Source organism: Nerophis lumbriciformis, linkage group LG19, assembly GCF_033978685.3.
Source record: "Nerophis lumbriciformis linkage group LG19, RoL_Nlum_v2.1, whole genome shotgun sequence".
Classification (NCBI taxonomy): domain Eukaryota; kingdom Metazoa; phylum Chordata; class Actinopteri; order Syngnathiformes; family Syngnathidae; genus Nerophis; species Nerophis lumbriciformis.
In genome coordinates this window covers 23768788-23783847 of record NC_084566.2, presented here as the reverse complement: position 1 = coordinate 23783847, position 15060 = coordinate 23768788, and the positions used below count along the sequence as shown (strand labels likewise).

At 41.5% G+C, this 15060-nt stretch overlaps 2 protein-coding genes across 2 annotated transcripts in view; one reads left to right on the top strand and one right to left on the bottom strand.

Annotated features, from left to right (window-relative positions):
* mmp16b (matrix metallopeptidase 16b (membrane-inserted)) overlaps window positions 1–13347 on the bottom strand; it is a 59722-nt gene extending 46375 nt beyond the window's left edge. The window contains exons 1-2 of the mRNA XM_061979255.2: window positions 12870–13347; window positions 4620–4768 (exon numbers count right to left, since the gene is read on the bottom strand). Coding sequence (XP_061835239.1) covers window positions 4620–4768; window positions 12870–12998 — 278 coding nt within the window. The 5' untranslated portion in view covers window positions 12999–13347. The remainder of the gene's footprint in view (window positions 1–4619; window positions 4769–12869) is intronic.
* The window catches only part of egfra (epidermal growth factor receptor a (erythroblastic leukemia viral (v-erb-b) oncogene homolog, avian)), a 164269-nt gene that overhangs the window by 52195 nt on the left and 97014 nt on the right, over window positions 1–15060 (top strand). The gene's annotated exons all lie outside the window — the stretch shown is intronic.

The following is a 15060-nucleotide window of genomic DNA, read 5'->3' as shown; positions in this document are numbered from 1 at the left end:
CGCCCTAGTGGCTCCCTGAAGCTTTTTCAAAAATTTATGAAAATGGAAAAGATGGTGGAAAAATATATAATTAAAAAAAAAAAGGTTTCTATAAGAGAGCAAACATGACACAAACCTTCCCAATTGTTCGAAAGCCCACTGTTTAATATGTTTGCGTGTATGCTTCACTGATGAGAGGATTTGGCGAGCACTGTTTTGTCCTACTAATTTCGGCAGTCCTTGAACGCACCATAGTTTGTTTACATGTACAACATTCTCAGTCGCTGCCACAGTAAGACGTGTTCTATGCCACTCCTTCTTTGTCTCATTTTGTCTAACAAACGTTTCTTGCTGTGTGTGAATGCACAAACGTGAGCTTTGTTGATGTTATTGACTTGTGTGGCGTGCTAATCAGGCATATATGGTCACTGCATGACTGCAATGCTAACATGCTATTTAGGCTAGCTGTATGTACATTTTGTATCATTATGGTTTGTTTGTAGGTATATTTGAGCTCATTTAATTTCCTTTACTTATGTCCTCGCTGTGTTTAATTTATATTTGCATGTCTCATGACACATTATCCGTATGTAATATTGGCTGCATGTCTGATAGTTGTTTGTGTGACGTGTCGTTATAGACCACAGCAAACGTTACCCAGCTTGCCAAAGATTGTAATAAACTTGTGTTAAAATTGTAATAACTTACATAGAGATAAATGCGTTAAAATGTAATATCGGAAATTATCGGTATCGTTTTTTATATTATCGGCATCGTTTTTTTTTTGTTTTTTTTTAATTAAATCAACATAAAAAACACAAGATACACTTACAATTAGTGCACCAACCCAAACAACCTTCATCCCCCATTTACACTCATTCACACAAAAGGGTTGTTTCTTTCTGTTATTAATATTCTGGTTCCTACATTATATGTCAATATATATCAATACAGTCTGCAAGGGATACAGTCCGTAAGCACACATGATTGTGCGTGCTGCTGGTTCACTAATAGTACTAACCTTTAACAGTTAATTTGACTAATTTTCATTAATTACTAGTTTCAATGTAACTGTTTTTATATTGTTTTACTTTCTTTTTTATTCAAGAAAATGTTTTTAATTTCCATCCATCAAATTTATTTATCTTATTTTATTTTATAAATTTTTTTTAAAAGTACCTTATCTTCACCATACCTGGTTGTCCAAATTAGGCATAATAATGTGTTAATTCCACGACTGTATATATCGGTTGATATCGGTATCGGTAATTAAAGAGTTGGACAATATCGGAATATCGAATATCGTCAAAAAGCCATTATCGGACATCCCTAAACTTACACCATGTGTTGCCTTCATCATAAGACTTATATAAGGCTTTTAATTTAAGGCTCCAGAAGGATTTTTTATTTTTTATTTTTGGTCCAATATGGCTCTTTCAATATTTTGGGTTGCCGACCCCTGTAATAATACCTGGGATTTATATAGCGCTTTTCTAAGTACCCAAAGTCGCTTTACATGTAGAACCCATCATTCATTCACACCTGGTGGTGGTAAGCTACTTTCATAGCCACAGCTGCCCTGGGGTAGACTGACGGAAGCGTGGCTGCAATTTGCGCCAACGGCCCCTCCGACCACCACCTATCATTCATCATTCAATTCACCGGTGTGAGTGGCACCGGGGGCAAAGGGTAAAGTGTCCCGCCCAAGGACACAACGGCAGCGATTTTTTTTTTTGTACTCGTCTAATGTTTTACAAACCTAAATAAAGGACAACATATAAAGTATTAAAACTGAAGAAGAAAAATAATTCAAAAGAAGGAACATCAACCATTAACAAAACTTAGCTTGTGTTTTTTCATGCTATTAACTATCTGTCTAGCCTCACACACTGGAAACGAGTAGCGAGGGCAGAATAATGAATGTATTGATAGGGCATTGTGACAGCCGATGTGTTTATTCTGTAAATAAGTAAACGCAGTCTTAAAGAAATATAACCTGCAGAGGCACTTTATAAAGAAACATCTAAATTTTGATGTGCGGAAACTGCGGCCCTCTTCATTATGTAATTGAAGAGCCCTGATTTTTTATATGTATTCAGCAGGTGCGGGCTAGGTTTGTGCACCATGGGCTCTGACAGGTGGAATATTCAAATGTTCTTGTTTATTTCCATTATGTAAGGCGCTAGTCATCATTAATAACTGTCAGGAAGAACGATCGCATTGACTCTACTACATGTCTACGGCGTGTTCATGCAAGCGTGAGCGTGCTATGGGCTTTGACATTGTGGATTATTATGTGTGTTTCTGTCTGTTTCTATAGAGCTTGAAAAGGAACATGGCTTTGCAATGCATTGTGGGGGCTGGGTGGCCATTGTTCCTGGACAAAGTTATTGTTTACATGGCTGTACTCAACCAGCGGTATTGTAAGAGAGAGCAACAAAGACCATTAAAATGGATTTGACAAAAGAACAAAATCAAGGGACTGTACTGAAACAAACTGGACCCTGTTCCAAAGGCTTGGCAGTTGCCACCTTAAGTAAAATTGGTGGTACTGATCCAATGCATAGCATATGACGTCACATCCGTTTTTTCTTTTTTGCTGCTTAATTCACACGATGGTGAAACAACTTGAGAGTAGCATTAAAAAAAGTGACAGTGAGTATGGAGTTTGTGCAGAAAATGCCGTATTGCTGTTCTGTTCTTGGGTGTTCCAATAGTTCAAATAAAGGGATAAGAAAGAGCTTTCATAGAGTCCCGAAAGAAGTGGTTCATAAAGGTAATAAAGTCAGGGGAAAAACGAACGTGCGTCAGAGGAAATAGCCCTGAAAAATGTCACTTTCATCATCTTGTGGATTACAATCGGACTGAGCCTGTGTCTGCAGCGATCACTTTGTAAAATGTTTGTTTGAACATTTGATTTGTTTGAGAAGCTTTCTGTGATGCAATCGAGTCTATTCTCTACTATATAAGTAGAGTTTGAGAGCACCTGTCTTTATCTCCTTGTATCCATTACATTTATGTATTGTTGCATTTGAAGCTGTTGTAATGTTGATAATAGAGGCAATTATTGTTATTCATCATCAATATTGTTATTTATTTTGGTATTTTTATTGTTCCATTTGTAGTGCAATAATGTTCATTGTCATTATATTGAGTGCAGGGCCGGCCCGTGGCATAGGCCGTATAGGCAAATGCTAAGGGCGCCGTCCATCAGGGGGCGCCACGCCAGTGCCACAAATGTTGGAGAGAAAAAAAAAGAAAAAAAAGTTGGTACTACCGGTATTATTTCTAAATACAAAAAATAATCCCACGTTAATTAAAATGCAAAGTAAAGCCTATTTAATAGAAATATTATTTCTTACAACATTACGCCCCCCCCCCCCCCCCCCCCCCCCCCTCTCCCCCCGCACGGTGCGCCCCCTCCCTTCCCGTATCATGACTCTTTTTGGACGTCACCACATAAAAAATCAACACAAGATGTCAAAACGGCCAAAACTGTCAGGTGCCCAGGGAAGAAAAAAGAGAAAAGAAGAGGAGGAGAAACGAGAAAAGACAGAGGTAGCAGGTATGCCTACATGAAATTATTTGTCTGTTACAGAATGTGATAGTAACCTAGCTTTTTAGCATTAAGCTAATGTTACATGATTCGGCAATTTCTAATCAATAAATAGCTAGTTCTGTTTTAACGTCGGGTTAATATTGTGGAGGGGGCTAAATTGTTATGGAAAATAATAATGTAACGTTAGGTAATTACAGTACTCCCACCTTACATTCCTCAGGGACATTTGTATTAGATCTTTTAAGCAGGTGTTTTTTGTTTACATTGTTATTGCCTTCTGGTTAGCTAATGTTTGCCCTGCAGGTAATAGTCACTTTTCCACCCCTTTATATATTAGGTATAGTTGTAAGTAAAAAAAAAAAGGTCAAAGACAAAGCTATTCGGTTTCTTGTGAGTATATACACTTCACTGCCGATGTGGTGGGGCGCCACCTAAAATCTTGCCTAGGGCGCCAGATTGGTTAGGGCCGGGCCTGATTGAGTGTGTTATTACTATCAACTTCACTAAATTGTTCTTTATCATTTTAGGTATCATATTTGGATATATTGTATTTGCTAATTTAGTTCTGTTGTTGTTGTTTTTGTTTTTTTGTTGTTGTTGTCTCTCTCTGTCTTGTCCTCCTCTGTCTTTATTGTTTTCTTATTTCTATCCCCTCCTGCTCTAGTCCTGCTGAGTCAAACACTAAATATATTCAAACATTTAATATCGTCAAGTACAAATAGGGCAACAAGAGAAATATCCAACACTTTGATTTTGGAAATTAAATCTTTTCAGCAGATATGGGCATCGACATGAACAATATTATTTGCCTGAGTGGCTGGACAGGACCGATAAAATAAAAAAAATAAGACAAAATTATTTCCTAATTGATCCCTAATGATACTACAGTGCAGTGAACGGACACAGATAATGAAAACAAAACATCAAGTCTCACCACAGCGTGATATCACTACATCATCATGCAAAAAGAAAGAAGGAGTTGTGTTAAAGAGCGTCACCTTAACGTTGACTCACGACGTCGAGGACAACATGTCTGATGTCTGTCTATCACACACACACATTTACTGCGGTCTATACTTACTCCTTGGTTCTCTCATCCAGCGTCCCGGTGACGTTGAGACTGTAGGCTCGCTGCATGGCGGCGATGGCCGAGTGCATTGTTTGGGATGAGCGCAGGACAGACATCTTGGGTTCGGTGTGGGGAAGGTAGCCATACCTCTGTAGCCATCCCTAGAGGTAAGAATTTGTTAGCGTTCACTGTTACTGGGCAAAAATGGCACAGGAGTCACCAGTAAATCGGAAGAGATCACTTTGTTAGGATTGACATTAACAAGGCCTTGATTCCATTTAGCATGAAGAAATATTCACCACTTTATCTCATAGAAGTGTTGGTTCCAGATTTTTGATCTCTTTTTGCCCATAAGTGAGAACAAAATACATTATATTGCCAAAAGTATTTGGTCACCTGCCTTGACTCACATATGAACTTAAAGTGCCATCCCATTCTTAACCCATAGGGTTCAATATGATGTCGGTCCACCTTTTGCAGCTGTTACAGCTTCAACTCCTCTGGGAAGGCTGTCCATAAAGTTGCGGAGTGTGTTTATAGGAATTTTCCACCATTCTTCCAAAAGCGCATTGGTGAGGTCACACTGATGTTGGCCGAGAAGGCCTGGCTCTCAGTCTTCGTTCTAATTCATCCCAAAGGTGTTCTATCGGATTCAGGTCAGGACTCTGTGCAGGCCAGTCAAGTTCATCCACACCAGACTCTGTCATCCATGTCTTTATGGACCTTGCTTTGTGCACTGGTGCACAGTCATGTTGGAAGAGGAAAGGGCCCGTTCCAAACTGTTCCCACAAGGTTGGGAGCACAGAACTGTCCAAAATGTTTTGGTATCCTGGAGCATTCAAAGTTCCTTTCACTGGAACTAAGGGGGCCAAGCCCAACTCCTGAAAAACAACCCCACACCATGATTCCTCCTCCACCAAATTTCACACTTGACACAATGCAGTCCGAAATGTACCGTTCTCCTGGCAACCTCCAAACCCAGACTCGTCCATCAGATTGCCAGATGGAAAAGCGTGATTCATTACTGCAGAGAAGGTGTCTCCACTGCTCTAGAGTCCAGTGGCGACGTGCTTTACACCACTGCATCCCACGCTTTGCATTGGACTTGGTGATGTATGGCTTACAGGTAAAAGACAGTAAATTAGAATATTTTGAAAAACTTGATTTATTTCAGTAATTGCATTCAAAAGGTGTAACTTGTACATTATATCTATTCATTGCACACAGACTGATGCATTCAAATGTTTATTTCATTTAATTTTGATGATTTGAAGTGGCAACAAATGAAAATCCAAAATTCCGTGTGTCACAAAATTAGAATATTACTTAAGGCTAATACAAAAAAGGGATTTTTAGAAATGTTGGCCAACTGAAAAGTATGAAAATGAAAAATATGAGCATGTACAATACTCAATACTTGGTTGGAGCTCCTTTTGCCTCAATTACTGCGTTAATGCGGCGTGGCATGGAGTCGATGAGTTTCTGGCACTGCTCAGGTGTTATGAGAGCCCAGGTTGCTCTGATAGTGGCCTTCAACTCTTCTGCGTTTTTGGGTCTGGCATTCTGCATCTTCCTTTTCACAATACCCCACAGATTTTCTATGGGGCTAAGGTCAGGGGAGTTGGCGGGCCAATTTAGAACAGAAATACCATGGTCCGATGACATGGCACCCCAAACCATCACTGATGGTGGAAACTTTACACTAGACTTCAGGCAACGTGGATCCTGTGCCTCTCCTGTCTTCCTCCAGACTCTGGGACCTCGATTTCCAAAGGAAATGCAAAATTTGCATGGTTGGGTGATGGTTTGGGGTGCCATGTCATCTGCTGGTGTCGGTCCACTCTGTTTCCTGAGATCCAGGGTCAACGCAGCCGTCTACCAGCAAGTTTTAGAGCACTTCATGCTTCCTGCTGCTGACCTGCTCTATGGAGATGGAGATTTCAAGTTCCAACAGGACTTGGCGCCTGCACACAGCGAAAATCTACCCGTGCCTGGTTTACGGACCATGGTATTTCTGTTCTAAATTGGCCCGCCAACTCCCCTGACCTTAGCCCCATAGAAAATCTGTGGGGTATTGTGAAAAGGAAGATGCAGAATGCCAGACCCAAAAACGCAGAAGAGTTGAAGGCCACTATCAGAGCAACCTGGGCTCTCATAACACCTGAGCAGTGCCAGAAACTCATCGACTCCATGTCACGCCGCATTAACGCAGTAATTGAGGCAAAAGGAGCTCCAACCAAGTATTGAGTATTGTACATGCTCATATTTTTCATTTTCATACTTTTCAGTTGGCCAACATTTCTAAAAATCCCTTTTTTGTATTAGCCTTAAGTAATATTCTAATTTTGTGACACACGGAATTTTGGATTTTCATTTGTTGCCACTTCAAATCATCAAAATTAAATGAAATAAACATTTGAATGCATCAGTCTGTGTGCAATGAATAAATATAATGTACAAGTTACACCTTTTGAATGCAATTACTGAAATAAATCAAGTTTTTCAAAATATTCAAATTTACTGGCTTTTACCTGTATATGCAGCTGCTCGGCCATGGAAACCCATTCCATGAAGCTCTCTGCGTACTGTACGTGGGCTAATTGGAAGCTCACATGAAGTTTGGAGCTTTGTAGCAACTGACTGTGCAGAAACTAAGACTCGTGGTTAGCTAGTTAGCTACCTAGCTTACAAGCAAACTAAATCTACAAAAAGCTGAATAGATTGACAAGGTGTACCATTGTGACTTTTTAATGGCAAGAAATTTGAGTTTCTTCCTTTCATCGTGCTTCAAAGGATATCCAGAACAAAAATAGGAAACCAAAAAAAAAAAGGACGCAAATTAAAAGCTTATCTTTGACCCGCCATCTTAGATGAGATTATCCTTTAACATAAGTGTCAGAGGTGCCTTTAGACTGCTTGAAGATGACATTAATGAACATGTATTGATTGGACCCTTAACCACAGCTACTTAAAGGGGTCCTTTAATGATTAAGTTTCCTACATTTACATTTAACATGGTCTACATAACAAGAAATTGTGGGGTTTTTTGGACAAAAATGTGCATAGATTATGTTTTACAGACCATCTTCTAGCCGCTTTCTGACAATCTCTTCAGGATACGTCGTTTTGTGGGCGGTCTTATTTATGAGCCTCCACTTTGACTGAATCTCCTCCTCAACAGCCATGTTGTAGTTTTTAGGACTTCCATATGGAGTCTACTGACAAGTATAAGGTGGAACCATTCACTATTTAGTATTAGAGGCACGTGCATGTACGAGCCAGTCTTCCCACAAAAAGAAGAAGGAACTTATTGAATATGTCGGACAACAATGGCAGATTCGTGCAAAGCATCTTCGGGTAAAATGTTACCATATATGGGGATATCCGCTGACGTCACCAACGGAAAAATTGTCACAAATGGGCCAAATTCCTAACGGTTCGTTTGGAGGAAGCATAAGGAAAGCAAGATTGTTTTAAAAACATCTCCGCCATGCCTCCATGGTTTGATTCCGAATTTTTCGGGACCAAATGCAGATCCTAAATACGCAAAAACAGGTATCAATAAGTAAGAAAAGTTGGTTTTGCATAACAAGTCCCTTTAAGTTAATCTTGGGTCAGACATTGTTCAAGATCAATAACATAAAGCTGGCTTTGCATTATCTATCAAATACCATCTTAACCTAAATTAAGTAAGATGCACATTTTTGTCCCGTAAAGCAGTGTTTCTTTACCGTAGGGCCAGCTGGGGACCATTGTTGGGTCACAAATATCTGTTGTCCGTATGGGCCACAGCGATGCTCAGTTGTAATACACTTTTCTACCACTTACGGCAGTAATGACAATATCAAAACAAACAGAAGAAGTCTGGAGCTAAAGTCATACAGAAGTAGAGAAACGTTTCGAGAAGAAAAATGATGACTGAAGTGGTGTATTTTCATTTGCACTTGAATTTCATTGTCAGTTTATTTAGGAAATATATATATTATTATCTATTATCAATTTAGTTGGAATTCATTTATTTTAGCACTCTGTAAATTGTAAGTAAATGTGTTTTTTTTAATCATTTTTATGACTATATTCTTTTGCAATATATGTGATTATCCTGCTAAACTGTAACTGGATTAGTATAATATTGAATATGAATAAAGAGTACTGTTAATATTTAGGTGGGCTTCTGGCCCTTATGTGTAAAAGCTGGGCCTTGAGGTCAAAAAGGTTAAGAACCCATGCCATAAAGTATAAAAAAGAACAAGTGTGGTGCCCTCACATGGCAGCTGTTCCAAAAAAATGTTTACATTTTAATTTCCCCTCGGGGATTAATAAAGTATTTCTGATTATGATAACATTATTAATATTATGTGTTTGAGAGTTCAGTTTGAATTTGATGCAACATGTTTCTGTAGCCAGCACTGCAGCAGGCTAGTATAGTTATAGTACAAAGTCAGTAGTCAGATCTTCACTTCCACAGAGTTAGGAGAATATATGTCAAATATGGTCTCTTTAAATAGCTTTGAAAAGACGTTTTCAACAGTTTAAAAAGATTGTGATAGCGATGCTCATTTTCGTTAGCATGTCAGTGGTAAAATCCATAATATGTTAGCATTAAGTGCTAACTTTTTGAATGTATGGTTTCAGTTGCTTATTTCTGTTCATACCAGGAGGTATTTATTTAAAAGGTTTTTTTTAAACATCTTTTTGGCATTTAAAGTCTATATTATTGTACTCTCTTTTGTGTGCGTTGTTTTACAGTAACATTTGGAGGCAATCAATAAACAGAGTTTTTTTTCCGTCTCTAAATTAAAGGACTGTTTACCTACCTTACCTTTTTTTGCGCTCAAAACCTCCATACAGCATAACTCCATGCTTGCTCTACCAGTTTTTGCACTTTGTGCATGTCCCTGTTGCACAATTTTTTTCAGTTATATTATGTTTATACAAAATACTTTTTACCTGCACTTCGCCTTCTGCCACGGCATCCTAGGATCACGTCGCAAACATAGACCGTAACATGCACAACAGCAGCCAGCGCAAAACTAATTCTCCCCAAGCAAGCCAGAGTTATTTGTCAGGCTTGTCACTGACAGTTTGGTTATGTTTTAGTTTTTCCTCTGTTTGTTTTATTTCCTGTCAGCGCTCTTATTTTTGTTCAGTTTCCTGCTTGTCTCCCTGAGCGCTGTTTCCCCTCACCTGCGGCTGATTGGCACCCTGGCGACACCTGGTGTCAATCAGCCGGCTGCTATTTATACCTGCCTCGCTCTCCAGTCAGCGCTGGAGTATTGTGAGATGTTCCCTGGTTCCTGTATGCTGTTTCCAGTTTGCCTGTTTCCTGGTTCATGATTCCTGTTTTCCTGCATTTCATTTTTGACATTAAAAGTCATGTTTTCCTCCATCACGCCTGCCATCTCTGCAACTTAAGGTTCGTCACCTGCAAATTCTGACATTATTCTTTCTTTCGTGACTATTTGCAACAGTGGGAACCACTGGGGAAAAAAAGTACACTTAACATTAGGAGTGCATGCAAGTGTGTTCACACTGAGAAGTACGGATCATGTTGCACTCAACACGCCGCAATTGTTGAGTGTGCAACATTGGAGCCTGACCGCCCTCAGCCATCGCCATCTTGACTAGATAGCGGATGGGTAAAGCAACTAATGGTTTAAAAAAAGAGAGAAAAGGAAGAGGAAGCTGGGAAATATTTTGATCGTGTAAGTGCGCAAAGACAGTAATGTTCAAAAAAGTATGCAGAGTACTTTTAAAGCAGTGTTTTTCAACCTTTTTTGAGGCAAAGCACATTTTTTTCATTTAAAAAATACGGAGGGACACCACCAGCAGAAAAAGTTAAAAAATGTAACTCCACCAGGTCTTCGTGCCTTATTTTGAGTTTGTTGGTGTTTTCCAGTGTGTAGTGCTTTAGTTCTTGTCTTGTGCTGTTATTTTGGTGTTTTCCTGTAGCAGTTTCATGTCTTGCTTTTGAGCGCTATTCCCCGCACCTGCTTTGTGTTAGCAAGCAAGACTATTTCACTATGTCATGTACGGATGTACTTTGTGGACGCTGTCTCTGCTCCACACGCTGCAAGTTTTTGCTGTCGTCCAGCATTCTGTTTCTGTTCACTTTGTAGCCAGTTCAGTTTTACTGTCGTTTTACACAGCCATCCCTATGCTTCATTGCCTTTTCCTTTCCCTTTTGTTCATTTTTGGTTTAAGCGTTACATACCTTTGTACCTGCACGCTGTGGTCTGCATATTGGGATCACAACAAACCATCCTCGTCTCACCCGACACATTCCGACTTTTACAAAGCAATTAACTACCTGCTGCCACCTACTGACATGGAGTATTACGTGGTTGTGTCCTGGGCATAACGTTAAAGTGCATCCGGCGGTGGAGGCTCCTCTATGGGGTCTTGGGGCACTAGGAGGTTAACCCCTTTACTACTGTTACCCCAGGTGGCCCTTGGCAGAGGCCTAGTACCTGACTGCCCCCTAGCCAGGGATACAGTGAAGACCTCAACGACGGAGCAGGCGGAAGACGGTAGATGTAAGAACTACCACAACGGTCCATGTGGGCCCAGTTATGGGGAAATAATAACCCTAGACCTCAACGGTGGAACAGGCGAAGGATGATTGCTAACTCTATGGAGCGTCACAACGGCTGGGATGGCGGCTGAAGGCTGCAGCAGAAAAGGGTCCCCACCTCTTGGACTCTATGCCATTGGACCCTGACCCGGATCTGTCAAGGTTCGTGTGGTGACTGTCTGTGCACCAGTCTCCCCACGTTAAACAAAGTCACGCACAGGCATCCTCCATAAAGGGATGCCCCCCCTACCAGGAGGATCGTCATACTCGTTTCGAGTGACCGCCGATGATGATTACGTGGTTACCCTGCCGAGCTCTACACAGCACAGACACTAAGGAACGGCACATTATTTGCAGATTAGAATTATTGACTTGCAAAAAAAAAAGCAGCACGGTGGAAGAGGGGTTAGTGCGTTTGCCTCACAATACGAAGGTCCTGAGTAGTCCTGGGTTCAATCCCGGGCTCGGGATCTTTCTGTGTGGAGTTTGCATGTTCTCCCCGTGACTGCGTGGTTTCCCTCCGGGTACTACGGCTTCCTCCCACCTCCAAAGACATGCACTTGGGGATAGGTTGATTGGCAACACTAAATGGTCCCTAGTGTGTGAATGTGAGTGTGAATGTTGTCTGTCTATCTGTGTTGGCGACATGTCCAGGGTGTACACCGCCTTCCGCCCGAATGCAGCTGAGATAGGCTCTAGCACCCCCCGCGACACTAAAAGGGACAAGTGGTAGAAAATGGAGGGATGAATGGACTTGCAAAAAATATATTTTGTACCAATTAGGTGAAGTTCAGCATAATTTCCCACGGCACGCCAGACAATATCTCACGGCACACTAGTGTTCCGCGGCACAGTGGTTGAAAAACACTGCATTAAAGTGTGCAAATTGACAGTGTCTCAAAGGTTGTTAGCATTTAGCTAACAACACAGGAGGAGCGATGATGCTCATTTTAAAATAATTCTTACCAACAAAGCAGCTAGGAAGCATATCCTTTTTGCTGTAGTTATTTTGACTTGTACTGATCCAGAAATCATAAAAACGTCTTAAAAAACATGAATCAAAAAAAGAGTGATCATCTTATATCGGGGTCAATACGGCGTATCTACCCCATTGATGTTGTGACATGAGGTTTCCAGGTGTCCTTCCGTCCATCTGTCCGTGCGTCCATTCACACGGCAACCAGCTGCGCCAGCACCGCCAGCAGCCAATCAGCTACGTTCCAGCTATGGTTAATCTGTCCATCACTCCCCATTCCTTGGACTGTGCTCGGCCTTGTTTATCCTCCGCCAGCCTCGCCGCTGTGGCTGCGTTTCCCCTTTCGTTTATTCAAAAGACACTATAACCCTCTATCTGCAATCATCACATTGAATAATGGATGTGTGTGAGGGAACGCCGTCCTCTGCGTTTCTTCATATGTGCAGAGGATTACGAGTGTGATGTTACATTTCAAAACACCAAAGAAGAAGACAATCCTGTTATGCAACTGGCATGTGCTGTGTGAATGGCTAATCCGCTCCATCAGCATGTGTGGCCTATCACTTCATCATCAATGGATGCATTAGGCCAGCCTTCGTGCTATCACACCACCACACCTCCACCCTGTCTGGGTTACTTATGGACAATGTTGTGCTCTACATTGTTTATGGAGACGCTGCATGGAGCGAAGGGAAGGGCTGTGTCTTCCTACCTCAACGCTGAAGTGATGCTGCTCCTCTCCAGACACTGAGCAGGAGATCCAAAGCAGAAGATGCAAGCAGAAAGCTGCCGCCTGAACGCAATCCGATGGTGTCCTTGCAGAGAAGGCTACTAAGGTCATAATGACCCGTTTATATCCCGAGTGGTTTCTTCTTCTTTTATGAGTTGATCTTTTTGTGTGTGTGAGGAGAGGCTGCCCGCGTCTCGCTTTGGCTCCGGTGTCAAACAAAAGGCATCAAGGCGTCTGTGCGCGGCTCCGAAGGGCATGCAGAGAGAGATGCTCCCGATGTCATGCACAGATAAGGCGGCATGTTCCATCCGCTGCCCTCGCCATCCTTATTTACATCACGGGCTCCATTGAGGCACCAGCGTCAGCATCATCATCATCATCATCATCATCATCACCACCACCGGGCTGCAGGCAGTCTGCGCAAAGATTGGCCGCCTCCTCTTCCTCCTCCTCTTCTCCACTTTCACGCCTGCGCTCTGATTTCGCGCATGAGAGATGAGATGTGCTGCGTTCAGGCTCCGGTGTGTTCCGATTGGTCTTTACAGCGCCGACTGTTTTGTCATGTTTCCGTAAGAAAATAACGACCAGACACCGGGTAAATGCATATTTTCAACGCATCTCGTAGACGCGGCGATTTCTGGCCACGTGACTTCACACGTTTTCCCGTACCCGCCGTGTTGCTAGGCAGATTTATTGTGGCGTGAAGCATAGCCTACTCCAGTGTTTTTCAACCACTGTGCCGCGGCACACGAGTGCAGTGTTTTTCAACCTTTTCTGAGCCGAGGCACATTTTTTTTCATTGAAAAAATTCCAAAGAAAACATTAAAAAATGAAACTCAGCCGATATTGACAATAAAAAGTCGTTCTCGCAATTGTTGGATATGAATTCAAACCATAAGCATCAACATAGCTCTTGTCTCAAAGTAGGTGTACTGTCATGACCTGTCACATCACTCTGTGTGTAGTGTTTTAGTTATTGTCTTGCGCTCCTATTTTGTTGGATTGTCATGGCATTTACGGATGTACTTTGTGGACGCCGTCTGCTCCACACACCGTAAGTCTTTGCAGTCGTCCAGCATTCTGTTTTTGTTTACTTTGCAGCTAGTTAAGTTTTAGTTTTTTATAGCCTTCCCTATGCTTCAATGCCTTTTCTTAGCGGCACTCGCCTTTTGTTTATTTTTGGTTTAAGCATTAGACACCTTTTTCCCTGCAAACCATTGTCGTCGTTCCCAACATCTACAAAGCAATTAGTTACCTGCTGCCACCTACTGATATGGAAGAGTATTACATGGTTACTCTGCCAAGCTCTAGACAGCACAGACACTCAACAACGGCACATTTGTGGATTATGATTACTGGTTTGTAAAACATATTTTTAACCCAATTAGGTGAAATTACATAAACTCCCACGGCACACCAGATAATATCTCACGGTACACTAGTGTGCCGTGGCACAGTAGTTGAAAATCACTGCACTAGTGTGCCGTGAGATACAGTCTGGTGTGCCGTGGGAGATTATCTAATTTCACCTATTTGGGTTAAAAATATTTTTGCAAATGAGTAATTATAATCTGCAAATTATGTGTTGTTGTTGAGTGTCGGTGCTGTCTAGAGCTCGGCAGAGTAACCGTGTAATACTCTCCCATATCAGTAGGTGGCAGCAGGTAGCTAATTGCTTTGTAGATGTCGGGAAGAGGGAGGCAGCGTGAAGGTAAAAAGGTGTCTAATGCTTTAACCAAAAATAAACAAAAGGTGAGTGCCCCTAAGAAAAGGCATTGAAGCTTAGGGAAGGCAGAACGAGACTAAAACTGAACTGGCTACAAAGTAAACAAAAACAGAATGCTGGACAACAGCAAAGACTTACTGTGGAGCAAAAGACGGCGTCCACAATGTACATCCGAACGTGACATGACAATCAACAATGTCCCCACAAAGAAGAATGAAAACAACTGAAATATTATTGATTGCTAAAACAAAGTAGATGCGGGAAATATCGCTCAAAGGAAGACATGAAACTGCTACAGGAAAATACCAAAAAAAGAGAAAAAGCCCCGAAAATAGAAACACAAGACAAGAACTAAAACACTACACGCAGGAAAACAGCAAAAAAACTCAAAATAAGTCACGGCGTGGTGTGACAGGTGGTGACAGTACACCTACTTTGAGACAAGAG